At 45.8% G+C, this 13,276-nt stretch overlaps 1 protein-coding gene and 1 non-coding gene across 2 annotated transcripts in view; one reads left to right on the plus strand and one right to left on the minus strand.

The window, feature by feature from the left end:
- LOC130482399 (cytosolic beta-glucosidase-like) overlaps positions 1–13,276 on the minus strand; it is a 57,809-nt gene that overhangs the window by 18,325 nt on the left and 26,208 nt on the right. The window contains exon 4 of the mRNA XM_056855107.1: positions 8,020–8,143. Within this exon, the coding sequence (XP_056711085.1) occupies positions 8,020–8,143 (124 nt within the window). The remainder of the gene's footprint in view (positions 1–8,019; positions 8,144–13,276) is intronic.
- TRNAA-CGC (transfer RNA alanine (anticodon CGC)) lies at positions 5,668–5,739 on the plus strand. Its single transcript has one exon. It is a non-coding gene; the product is annotated as a tRNA-Ala (tRNA).

The raw sequence follows: 13,276 nt of genomic DNA on the forward strand, positions 1-13,276 counted from the left end.
ACAAAACAGACAGCTGCGGGCACCGAGGGATCTCAAGTTCTTTCTGCTCCTTTGCCTTTTCTCGGCTGCCTAGGTCTGAGTACTGGGACAAGCTTAAAATTGTTATCCTATGAAGAGAGCAACCACCCAATACGCATTCACGGTCAAAAGCCCTCCATCTTGCTTGGATGACCCCACACACACCTTTTTGTCAGGAATCCACCCCAGCCAGCTTTCTGAGTGCATCTCCTGAACTATCCTTCACTGGTCAAAAGGGTTGCCAGCTCTAGGTTGGGAAATACCTGGAGATTTTGGGGGTAGAGCCTGAGGAGGATGGGGTTTGGGGAGGGAAGAGGCCTTAGCAGGGTATAACGCCATAGAGTCCACCCTCCAAAGTGGCCATTTTCTCTAGGTGAGCTGATCTCAGTTGTAATAGCCAGAGATCCCCAACCACCAGCTGGACGTTGGCGACCCTACTGTTCAACATTAAGCCAGTAATAAGTGGTTCAGACAGGCCCCAAATTCAGGCTTAAGAAGCTGCCCACTCTCAAGAAACAGAGCTTTGGCCTATCAGGAACTTTCTTCTGAGGGGAGATTAGACCTGGATCTTTCCTGACCCATCTTCTTAGCCAGAGGTCTCAATATGGTGCTCACTGGCACCTTTCCTGGCCATGTGAAGCATTTTTAGAATTTGGCCGGGGCCAAAGGGGGCTTTTGTCCAGCAGGGTTTCTGAATGACCTTTAGAGATCTGATTGGCTGGGCAGAGAAAACCAGAGTATAGAAACCTATTCTTCTTCATTATTAACCGTATTATATATACAGCGATGATCTCATTAAAGATCTAAACCCTGTTCTTCATACCACTTGGCTAACATATCACCTTTTACATGGCAAGTGAGAAACTTTAAAATAAAATAAAGCACAGGCCATCATTAGGTTCTTCGATGTTCACAGTTAATTTTTTATTTTGTGTATACATGTATACGTGCTAACAGCTAGGGAGGTATAAATTGGGAGTCGACCATAAAATCACCATAAAACGGATCTTTAAACTCTTCACTTTTACAGAATAAAATAGCTCAACAAGAGAAAAAAAGTTTCTCCCAGCAGGGAATAATCACAAGGAACCATATTTAATTGTCACATTGTTGTGGAGAAATTATACAGAGGAATAAGCACTCTTTTCAGGCATAAATATGAAGAATTAAATTACCCTTTAAGGTTGAAAATCCACAGGCTTTTTAATTTCTTTCTCCTAAAGAAGAGTTCTTTTCAGGTCAGTGAAAACTCTGGGATTTCTTCTGCTACAAGCTTGGACTCTAATCAAAAAGCAAACATGCCCACAACTCTCCCAGAACCTTCCAAAATTACTATTACTACCTTTGTGGCGGGGCAAAATGCAGACATAACATGGATTCCCTGTTGGAACAAAACAAGGAGCTAAGATCTCTGCATACCAGTGGTCCTCACGAAGTGGAACCCCCTTCTAGACTTACTTAAATTTTTGGGACCTAACAACATAGAGGTGAATGTAGGGTTGCCAACCTCCAGGTGGCACCTGGCGATCTCCTCCTATTGTTATTGATCTCCAGATTACCAAAATCAGTTCCCCTGAAGAAAATAGCTGCTTTGGAGGATGGCCCCTATGGCATTATACCATGTTGAGGTACCTATAACCAGTAATGTTGGAAGAGTGCTAGGTACGCAGAGAAGCGGCAGACTCATTACTTAAAGATAAAGTTACATGTTTATTAGAGAACTACATTTCAGATAGGAAAGCTGAGAGAAGAGCTTGCCTCTAGCTGTCTAACTGGCTAAGGATAGGGATAGGGACTTCTGAGAAGGAGGAGAAAATTAGAGCTGAGATTATCACACTAAGGACAGACAAGAGGTGACATAAAAGGATGGAAAGGTTTCTAACCTTACATTCTTAAGTAGCTGACCACTTGTCTGCCCCCTGCTGGGTCTTCTTCTCAGTTCTTTTGCACGCTAGACATTGTTACTTCCAACAATAGGCACAAAATATGCCCATAATCTCTGTGGCTAGGTGGGGTAGCATGAGTGTCATGATAGTTTGGCCTTAGTTCAAGTCCAATAGCACTTCAACATATTTACGGTTGTTTTAGCCTTACATTGTTGTCTGATTGACTTGTATGTACCCATAATTTCTGTATTTATTTCAAAGATTTATTTCTTGTCGTGCAGGGGATACTCTTGCAGTAAAATTTTAAAGCAATTTACAACAAACACATTTAAAACACACACACACACAAGAAAAAGCAAACATACTATCAGGGGAGCAAAAAAGACACACAAAAAACCTGCATCAAACAACACTATCAAGTCTATCCACCCATTATATGATGGACCCGAGATAAAACCCAGACCTAGCAAAAGAAGAAGAGTTGGATTTTATATGCTGACTTTCTCTACCCTAAGGAGTCTCAAAGTGGCTACAATCACCTTCCCTCCCCCCTCCAACAGACACCTTGTGAGACAGATGGGGCTGAGTTCTGAGAGAATTGTGACTAGCTCAAGGTCACCCAGCAGGCTTCATGTGGAGGAGTGGGGAAACCAACCCAGTTCACCAGATTAGAGTCTGCCGCTCCTAACCACTATGCCATGCTGGCTTTCCAGCCAGATAAGTAGCCATTACCATGAGGTCATCCCATCAAAACCTAATCTTTTTACACAACTTCTACAGCAGGGAAGGGATCAGGCCACATGTACCTCTTGTGGGATGGAGTTCCATAGTCTTAGCACTGTCACCAAAAAGACCATGCCACGTAAGCCTACCCATCGGACCAGTGAAAGTGGTGGGACATGCAAACAAGGCCTCCACAGCGGAACACTTTGCAGGTAGGATCACGGTGGTGGTCAAATCTTTGATGGGCTCTCTGAGTGACAATTCTATGTTCTCCATTTAGAATATGTTCTGAAAGCATCGTGACCAGTTTCCATTCTTATACATGGCTGGTTGATACTTCTTAACATTCAAAATAATGAAAAAGAAAACAGAAAGTACCTCAGGGACCGCATAAAATGCCCTTGAGGGGCAGCTCCATCCCGCAACATGCCAGTTCTTCAACTCTAATTTCGTTCAGGCAACGATAGATTATACATGCTCAAAGTATGCAGGTTCCAATGGTGGCGGCTTTTAAAAGCTCTCCCGTTTGTGAGCTCAAATCCTCAGCCATAACCCAGCAAAGATATTTGCATTTAATATTAATAGGATTTCATAACACATAATGCATTGTGTGCATTTTACCCAGCCACTTCTAATGCTCTGTTCTATTGATCAATATTTTTGTTTCCATTTAATCCTGACATTGGAAAGGCACATACACAGAAGTGCAACGCCAGTGCTTCATTTTGACATTGTACTATTCTTTCCGTACGCTTGCATTTTCATTATCTGAAGACCACTGGAATGACAGGATGTCCCCTTACAGGAACTGACAAAACAGTCTTAATTCAAAGCTGTAATGAAAAGGAATGACTGCGGGAGAAGGGTGGCAATTTATCAACCCAAACAACCAATTCTGAATACAGACGTGCCCCAAATATATGCCGCTCACGTGTACCTCCCCTCTTTTCTTCCCCACAAAAGCAACTACTCCAAATGTAACTCATATCTAAGATAGGCCTTGTGCCTTTAGGAAGAGGACATCACAGAGAGAGAAGAAACCAAACACAATGGATCAGACCAAGGGTTCATCCACTCCAGCACTCTGTATCCAACAATGGCAACCTCCCACTCAGTTGTTCATCCCGTCTGGCTTAAACAGTGACTTGGGTGTCCTTACTCACCACAATCTCAAAAATGCTCCAGGGGAGCTGCTTTTTTAAAAAAATTGATTGGCTATACTTAACATGTTTTACCAGACTGTTACATCTATAAATATTCACTTAGAATTATAGAATTGAAAGGGACTACCAGGGTCATCTAGTCCAGGGGTCTGCAAACTGCGGCTCCCGAGCCGCCTGCGGCTCTTTGGCCCGTTGAGTGCAGCTCTCCGAACTTGGTTCGGAGCCCCTGCTCTCGCGCCCGCTCGCGCCGGCAGCCGGGCTGCGGAGCCGCGCGCCAGGGAGAGAGAGAGAGAGAGCAGGCGAGTGGGCGCGCTGTCTCTCCCCCCCTCCCCCGCCATGGAGAATGGCCAGGTCCCCCTTTCCCTTGCCCTCAATGGTTGGGAGGCTAAAGCCTCCCCTCCCCTCCAGCCGCGCGATTGCTGGGCGGGCGGCTCGGCGGTTCCTCCCCCCGCCCGCCTATCAGCTGTTGGGCTGGGCGGGCTTCCTTTGGTAGACCTGGCCTCCGGCTGAGTCCCATTTGGAGGCCGTCTACCCACTGGCTTTCTTGGCGGTAGACCTGGACTCCGAGGAGGGGGGAAAGTCCCCCTTCAGAGGCCAGGTCTACCAATTGGCTTCTATGGGCCTCCGGAGGCCTGGTCTACTGCCAAGAAAGCCAGTGGGTAGACCTGGCCTCCCAATGGGACTCAGCCGGAGGCCAGGTCTACCAATAGGCTTTTATGGCGGTAGACCAGGCCTCCAGACGAGGCAGGGACTTACAATTTAATTTTTATCAATAATTAAGATCACTATTAAGTATGATATCAAGTTTTATTCAGTGTACCTATAGTTTAATTAAGACTTAAAACTTTAATTAAAGTGTATTAAGTTAATAAACAGTGAACCTACCTATATAGTTTAACTAAGAAATTTGGCTCTCAAAAGAAATCTTAATCGTTCTACTGTTGATATTTGGCTCTTTTGACTAATGTGTTTGCCGACCCCTGATCTAGTCCAACCCCCTGCACAATGCAGGAAATTCACAACTATCCCCCCACACATATACCCACCCAAGTTAACCCTACTCCATGACCAGAAGATGGCAAAAAAAAACAACCTCCAGGATCCCTGGCCAATCTGGCTGGAGGAAAATTGCTTCCTGACCCCAAAGTGGTGATCGGCACTACCTTGGGCATGCAAGAAAGGGCCACAAGAGCCAAACACTGCCGCAACCTTTCCTGCCTCCCTCTCACAGAATCAGCATTAGTGACAGATGGCCATTTAGTTCGCAGAGAGTTCGGAGAGAACTGTGACTGGCCCAAGGTCACCCAGAAGGCTTCATGTGGAGGAGTGGGAAAACCAACCCAGTTCACCAGATTAGAGTCCGCCGCTCATGTGGAAGAGTGGAAAATTGAACCCGGCTCTCCAGATTAGAGTCTGCCGTTCATAACCACTACACTATGCTGCCAAGAGGTACAGGAGAATTAACAGGATCACACTCCCCCTCTCCATCTCCCAGTGCAGGCCATCCAATAGGGATTGGCAAAGCTATTCGACACCCTGAAACCTGATACCTGAAGAAGTGAGCGTGACTCTCAGACAGAGTCCATATAGAAATAATGTTAGTCTTGAAGATGCTATTGGACTTTTGTTTTATTTTGCTACAGCAGATTCTACTTGGTGTAAGGCAAGTATTGGTATTTTCTGAAGGCGGCAAGTAGATATCGGCTTGGAGCCTAAGCCTTTTTTCTACTTTGTCCATTGCAGAGGTTGATCTCCATTGTGGGCTGCTTTCCTTTGGTGCTAGGTCTGTTTTGGCTCACTGAAAGACATTAGTCTTGCATGAGTGGAAGTTCCTAAGATCAGAGTAATATGCTTCATAGCGGAGAACTACTTCTGGAGGGGCTGTGGCTCAGTGGTAGAGCCTCTGCTTCGCATTCAGAAGGTCCCAGGTTCAATCCCTGGCATCTCCAGTTAAAGGGACTAGGCAAGCAGGTGATGTGAAAAACCTCTACCTGAGACCCTGGAGAGCCGCTGCCAGGTCTGTGCTGAGGATCCAAATGTGAATAATGGTTCTGTATCCATTCATGGCTTTTGAAGGTATGCATGTGAAAACATTCCAGTGTAATGGATTGACCAAACGGCTTGCTTCAATTGCAGCCATCCTACAGTCTTGCTTCACTGTGCCAGAGACCACAGAACTCGCTGAAATAGGGGACAGGCTGTGGCTCAGTGGTAGAGCAGCCACTTGGCACACAGAAGGTCCCAGGTTCAGTCCCTGACATCTGCAGCTAAAAGGATCAGGTGGGAGGTGATGTGAAAGACCTCTACCTAAGATCCTGGAGAGCTGCCGTCAGTCTGAATGGACAATACTGACTTTAATGGGTCAAGAGTCTGATTCAGTATAAGCAAGCTTCATATGTCCTCAGATACTCTGGGGGGAGCTCTCTTAACCTTGGATAGTGGGATTCCCTATTTAGTTATTTATTTTGCAGCCAAGGCACAGCTGACTTATGGCGACCCCATAGGGTTTTCAAGGCAAGAGACATTAAGAGGTGGTTTGCCATTGCTTGCCTCTGCATCACACCAATGGTATTCCTTGGAGGTCTCCCATCCAAACACTTGCCAGGGTTAAGGTTGACAGTGTGTAACTGGCCCAAGGTCACCCAGCAAGTTTCCATGGTGCAAGTGGGGATTTGAACCTAGGTTTCCCAGATCCTAGTCCAACACTTTAACCCAGGGGTGTTAAACTCATTTGTTATGAGGGCTAGGTATGACATACCGGTAAATATCACTAGTCGGGCAAGGCCATGCCTCACCAGACCAGATAGGGACTGGGGGAGGGGTGGCTGCCTCGCGGGATGTATAAGAGCTCCCAAGGGGCTGGATCCGGCCCCCGGACCTTATGTTTGACATTTGTGCTTTAACCACTATACCACGCTGGCTCTCCACGCGGGATTCTCCACATCACCCTGAAAAGAGGTAAGGAGCTCTTTACTGTATATCAGCTGGGGATATCTGGCATGCGATAAATAAGATTGACCGCTGGCTTACGCAATGGTTATGTGCACCTCTGTGGTAAGTGACCACTTCATAGCAGGCCATTCCTCTGGTATTAGGCACTTCCAGTCACACAGGTTCTTTGGATCCCAGTCAATTTTTTTTGGGAGTAACCAAAGAAATTTTAAGTGTATACCTAAAATTATAAAATGCTACTGAGAAAAACTCATGTTTGCAAACACACATAATACACATACTCACAAGGATATTCATCAAGGAATCTTGATTGCCAGCAGTTTTCTTTTGATCGTACATTTTGTGGCAAACCCAGATTCTTCCCCCTGTGGAATGTGTAAAATAGCCCTAATCCTTTGGAGAATATCTAACCCCACAAGATCCTAGCTTTGCAGGTACATGAACCCCCGCAGTTTTGAGGTTGATCAAGGTTCCATATGTCATCTAATTATCTTTGGTCTCCATCCCTGACTGGCCAGATTCCTCCAAACGATAGTGTAAGAGGCAGAAGGGACCTTGAATGGAATCTAGTCCAACCCCCTGCTCAGTGCAGAAATACATGACTAACAGTGCAATCCTAAACAGCGCTACTTCAGTCTCAGCCCACTGAAATCAATGGGTGTAGACTGAGTAACTCTATTTAGGATTGCACTGTAACATGCTGGGTCTCTTTGTGCGTTGGCTCCACCTGTCTCACCAGTCCCAAAAGACAGTATTCTTGAGAGAGAGAGAGAGAGAGAGAGAGAGAGAGAGAGAGAGAGAGAGAGAGAGAGAGAGAGAGAGAGAGAGAGAGAGAGAGAGAGAGAGAGAGAGAGAGAGAGAGAGAGAGAGAGAGAGAGAGAGAGAGAGAGAGAGAGAGAGAGAGAGAGAGAGAGAGAAAGAGAGAAAGAGAGAGAGAGAATTCTCAATTCTATTGCTTCACTGTCAGGCCATGTATCAATTAGCATAGCCGACCATTTTAGAGTAATGAACCCAGATCAAAAGAATGCAACTTCCTTCTTTTAAAAAAAATGCACTGAACCTCTTTCATCTGATTGTATTCTGAGATGGCAAAGGAGGACGAAAGTGGTTTTTCTTTCCTGTCTGTTACACATTCCCCCCCTCTAATCACATTGCCTTTGTCTGATGTTCATGAGCTTCAGCTTCAAGACTCAGCCAGTCATTGCTAAATGCAAATAGGCACATAAGAAAATTATATTAAGTTTGCACAATTGATCTTTCATCACTCTAAATGGTACCTTTTAAAATCTCCTGTAGAGTCAGCCTAAAATACTCCCAGCGTTGAGAGTCATCAAGTGGAGCGGGGTCACTTTGGGAAAACCCATTTTCGGTGATGTAAATTATAGGATGATTATATGTATCCTAGAACAAAGGAACAGAAGTTTTATTCAGCACAGATGTTAAGAAAAGGCCATAAAATCAGGTGCATTACCCTCTGTCTCATTTAAGCCACAACCCCAAACTGGTTTTCATCAAATTGCAGTGACCCTATTAACTAAATTTTGTACAAGCTGACCTTTTACCTCTAACAATGGAACAGCAAAACTGTGCAAATACCCATGAAAGCAGAGAAATTACTTCTTTTAATGGGAATACTAAAATATCTTCTCCCCGCCCCCCCCCCCCCAGCATAACATCTGCCTTATTGTCACTGGCCAAACTGTGGCTATTCCAACAGGCAGAAATTATCTGAATGTGGGGACAGAATGTCCATATGTACACATCTAGAAACTGGTATCCAAAGGGCAGCTGCTGAGGTTAAGCAATCCACAGCACTTGCATAGATGTCGAAGGAGGAGGTATTTATATGCCTATTTTCTCTACCATTTAAAGAGAATCACACAGGCTTACAATCTCTCTTTTTAATTTTTTTATTATTTTCTTCATTTAATATATCAACATATAAATCAACATCTATTACAAAAATTAATAAAGGTAATAAAAAACTATTAATAATAGTAGTTTACACTTAAATTGACTTCCCCCTCACTCTCTTCCATCTAAAAATAAATTGTATATACTTTTGCTAACAAAATAAACTGGCTTACAATCTCCTTCCCGTCCTCGCCCCACAACAGACACTTTGTGAGGTAGGTGGGGCTGACAGAGTTCAGAGAGAACTGTGACTGGCCCAAGGTCACCCAGCAAGCTTCATGTGTAGGAGTGGGGAAACAAACCCGTTTCACCAGATTAGAGTCCGCTGCTCATGTGGAGGAGTGGAGAATCGTTAGTGTTGCCATCCTTCAGGTAGTGGCTGGAGATTTCCTACCATTACAACTGATCTCCAGCCGATAGAGATCAGTTCACCTGCAGAAAATGGCCGCTTTGGCAATTGGACACTATGGCATTGAAGTCCCTCCCCTCCCCAAACCTCACCCTCTTCAGGCTCTGCCCCAAAAACCTCCCACCAGTGGCAAAGAGGGACCTGGCAACCCTAGGAATCAAACCCGGTTCACCAGATTAGAGTCCACCGCTCTAAACCACTAAACCATGCTGGCAAAAAAGGTTGAGCTTTAAGAGATCTTTAGCAGATGATAAGCTCTGTGGGGACTACTTTGCCAAATACGAGTAGATGCAGCCACGACAATCCCATTGCTGCTTCTCCAGGGACTGCAGTAAGGATATTATTTTATTTTATTAATTTTTATCATGCCTTTCTCTTGCTAAGTAGGCCTGAAGGCAAGTAACAAATACCTTTAAACTTCCACCATGCCCATGCTGCTATTGCATGCTGCACTGGGCCTTACTACCATTTAATCTGATAAATTATGATCTTGTCTTTCATTGCATCAGGGGGACGAAGTGAGAAGGATACCCAAAGGCTTACAGAACCGTCAGTATTATCCTAGTTATCTAGTACAGAGACCCTCAAAATTTTTGAGCCCGTGGGCACCTTTGGAATTCTCCCACAAGGTGGTGGGCGCAACCACAAAATGGGTCCTATGGGACAATCACAAATTGTCAGGGTTATGCATAACCCTAATAGTAATTCTTTGCCATTCCATGCAGAATCTCTGCTTAACACACAATTGCCTTCAGTCATGCAGTGAAGATCTTTGCGCAGCGGTGGCAGCTGCTGCCAAAGCATTTTTTAAAAATCTGCACAGCCAATCAGAAGCTCTGCTGGGCAAAAGCCCCCTTTAGTTCCGCCCACTTTCTAAAAACACTTGGTGGACACCAGGAAAGGTATCAGTGGGTGACATGGTGCCCATGAGTGCCATGTTGGGGACCCCTGATCTATAGGGTTGCCAGGTCCCTCTTCGCCACCAGCGGAGCCTGAGGAAGGTGGGGTTTGGGGAGGGGAGGGACTTCAATGCCATAGAGTCCGGTTGCCAAAGCGGCCATTTTCTCCAGGTGAACTGATCAGCTGGAGATCAGTTGTAATAGCAGGAGATCTCCAGCTAGTACCTGGAGGTTGGCAACCCTAGCAAGTGGCACCTGTTGAGTTCTGGACAGGCAAATTGAATAGTGCACAACAGCTAGTGGTTCCATAAGGGGATATGCATCTCCAAGTTCATTGAAACATGTACCCAACAAGTTCAATTATGCCCAGGTGAGCCTTCTAATACTTATTCTAGCCTGCTGTTTTTTGCCCTAACTCTACTAACTCCCTTATTTTCTTTTCTGTATTTATTTCTGCATTTATCCCCAATGGGATTTAAAGCACCTTACATCGTTCCCCTCCTTTCCATGTTACCCTCACAACAACCCAGTGAGGTAGGTTAGGCTAAGAGTATGTGACTGGCCTCGGGTCACCCAGCACATGGCAGAGTGGGGACTGCAACTCCCCATAGCACAGAGCCCCCTCTTGCTTCAGTTTCCCCAGATCTTCTGCCCTTTCCTCAACCCCATTTCACCATTGATGCTTAAAATCATTCAATCATAGAATTATAGAGTTGGAAGGGACCACCAGGGTCATCTAGTCCAACCACCTGCACAATGCAGGAAATTCAAAACTACCTCCCCCACCCACCCACACACACACACAGTGACCCCTACCCAGAAGATGGCAAAAAAAAAAAAAAAAGCCCTCCAGGATCCCTCGCCAATCTGGCCTGGAGGAAAATTGCTTCCTGATCCCAAAGTGGCAATTGGCATTTACCTGGGCATGTAAGAAGGGGCCACAAGATCCGAGCACTGAGTCATCCCTTCTTGCCCTCCCTCTCATGATCTGCCTAAGTTCACAGAATCAGCATTGCTGTCAGATGGCCATCTAGCCTCTGCTTAAAAACCTCCACCACCTCTCGAGGAAGCCTGTTCCACTGAGGAATCACTCTGTCAGGAAGTTCTTCCTAATGTTTAGCTGGAAATTCTTTTGATTTAATTTCAACCCGTTGGTTCTGGTCCAACCTTCTGGGGCAACAGAAAACAGAAAGCTTCTTCTCACCGTCCGTTGCCTATCGGGCCCCCTTCTTCACCCAGATGGGCTCTGCGTCTCCGTTATCTTCCCAGGCTTCTGGGTTGTCCTCACCTGTCCCAGAAAACGATTCTTCTGCACACGGCTGGTGAGAAATTTTAAAACCAACCTGACAGCTCGTCTTCCCTCCCAGAAGATCAGCGGGAAACATTTGAACAGATTTGCTCCCTGGGGATTTGGGAAGTTCCTAAACCAGCTGAGCCAATTAGTTTGAGGCTTCACAGCCACCAACAGAACACACTGTGAATGTCTATCAGGCAATGTACTCTTCATAAGACTGGGATTGTTAGAAATTGTACTTGCTGTTGATTTTTGCCACTTCAAGAAGCCTTTTCTCTCAAACGGTTGGTTCAGATAATTCTGCCTTCAAACCCCAGCCCAGCTGCCAAAAAATAACCCCCAGAGGACAAACTCTATCCATGTTTTCCACTTTACCAAGGAATTGGCTATCAAAAATATGACCAGAGGCCATCGATTCTTGGGAAAGAGAAAGGAGAAGCCTTTGTAGACTGGACAGGATCGAGACTAGGGTTGCCAACCTCCAGGCAATGGAGAAGAAAAAGGCACCTCTATACTAATACCAAGTAGGTTAGGAAAACAGTACAGGGGCAACAGTCATGTACAAAAGGTGCAATTTACATGACTGTTGCCCCTGTACTGTTTTCCTAACCTCCAGGCAATAGCTGGAGATCTCCAGCTATTACTACTGATCTCCAGCCGATAGAGATCAGTTCACCGGGTTTAATCTGGAGAACCGGGTTTGATTCCCCACTCCTACACACAAAGCCAGCTGGGTGACCTTGGGCCAGTCACACTCTCTCACCACACCTACCTCCCAGGGTGTCTGCTGTGGGGAGGAGAAGGGAAGGTGATTGTAAGCCAGTTTGATTCTTCCTTAAGCGGTAGAGAAAGTCGGCATATAAAAACCAACTCTTCTTCTTCTTCTGGAGAAAATGGCCACTTTGACAATTGGACTCTATGTCATTGAAGTCCCTCCCCTCCCCAAACCCTGCCTTCCTCAGGTTTCGCCCCAAAAAAACCTCCCACCGGTGGCGAAGAGCGACCTGGCAACCCTAGTCGAGACCCAATTTCTCAAGTCTGATGGTTCTGATAGAACACCCCTATTTCAATTTCTCTTTTTTGTTGTTTCTCATATTCTTCCTCGTGCCGAGTTTTCTCCAGAAAATGGGCATGCATTTTCAATGTCCATTAAATTGCAAGTAAAAGGAGTGTAGTGAGAAAATTAAAGCAGCATAAAAGAACCATCAGAGAGCCAGTGTGGTGCGGTGGTTAAGAGCGGCGGGACTCTAATCTGGAGAACCGGATTCAATTCCCCACTCCTGCACATGAAAGCCTGCTGGGTGACCTTGGGCCAGTCACACTTCTCTCAGAACACGCTCAGCCCATGCGGAGGCAGGCAGTGGCAAAACACCTCTGAACGTCTCCTGCCTTGGAAACCCGACCAGCGCAAGTCAGCTATGACTTGACGGCACTTTCTCCCACCACCACTATTTTTAGAAAGCTATTTCCTGCAGGTGCTGCCTGGCTGCAAGGAACCGAAGCTGGGTTCTGGGAACACGGACCCAACCCTTTAAAAAACATGAATGTGTCATTTTTTGTTCTGTCCACAGAAGACCTCACGAAAAAATGGTCTTATGTGTGCACCAGAAGCTAACTGCACTCTGCTACATGGCTGGAATCTGTGACGTCACACACCCTCCTCCTCCCACGAGTTCTCAAATATTTTCCAAGGGGATCGCATTTTACATGAGTCACCTGAGACATCTGTGTGTGTTTTGCAGTACCAGGGAGACAGAACCCTTATCCACATTAACAGAGAGAAAGTCTTCAGTGTAAAAGGAGTCCAGAGATTGTCTTACAGGAAAAGTAGGCCTGAGGACTCACCTTGCCTTCAATACCAAAGAATGAGGGTTGCCAACCTCCAGGTAGGGCCTGGTGATCTCCCAGAAGTACAGCTGATCTCCAGACTACAGAGATCGGTTCCTCTGGAGAAAATGGTGAACTCTAGGGCAGAGGTGTCAATTGTTACGAGGGCCGGATATGACATAAATGTCACT

This window comes from Euleptes europaea, chromosome 9 (genome assembly GCF_029931775.1).
Source record: "Euleptes europaea isolate rEulEur1 chromosome 9, rEulEur1.hap1, whole genome shotgun sequence".
In the NCBI taxonomy this organism is placed as follows: Eukaryota; Metazoa; Chordata; class Lepidosauria; order Squamata; family Sphaerodactylidae; genus Euleptes; species Euleptes europaea.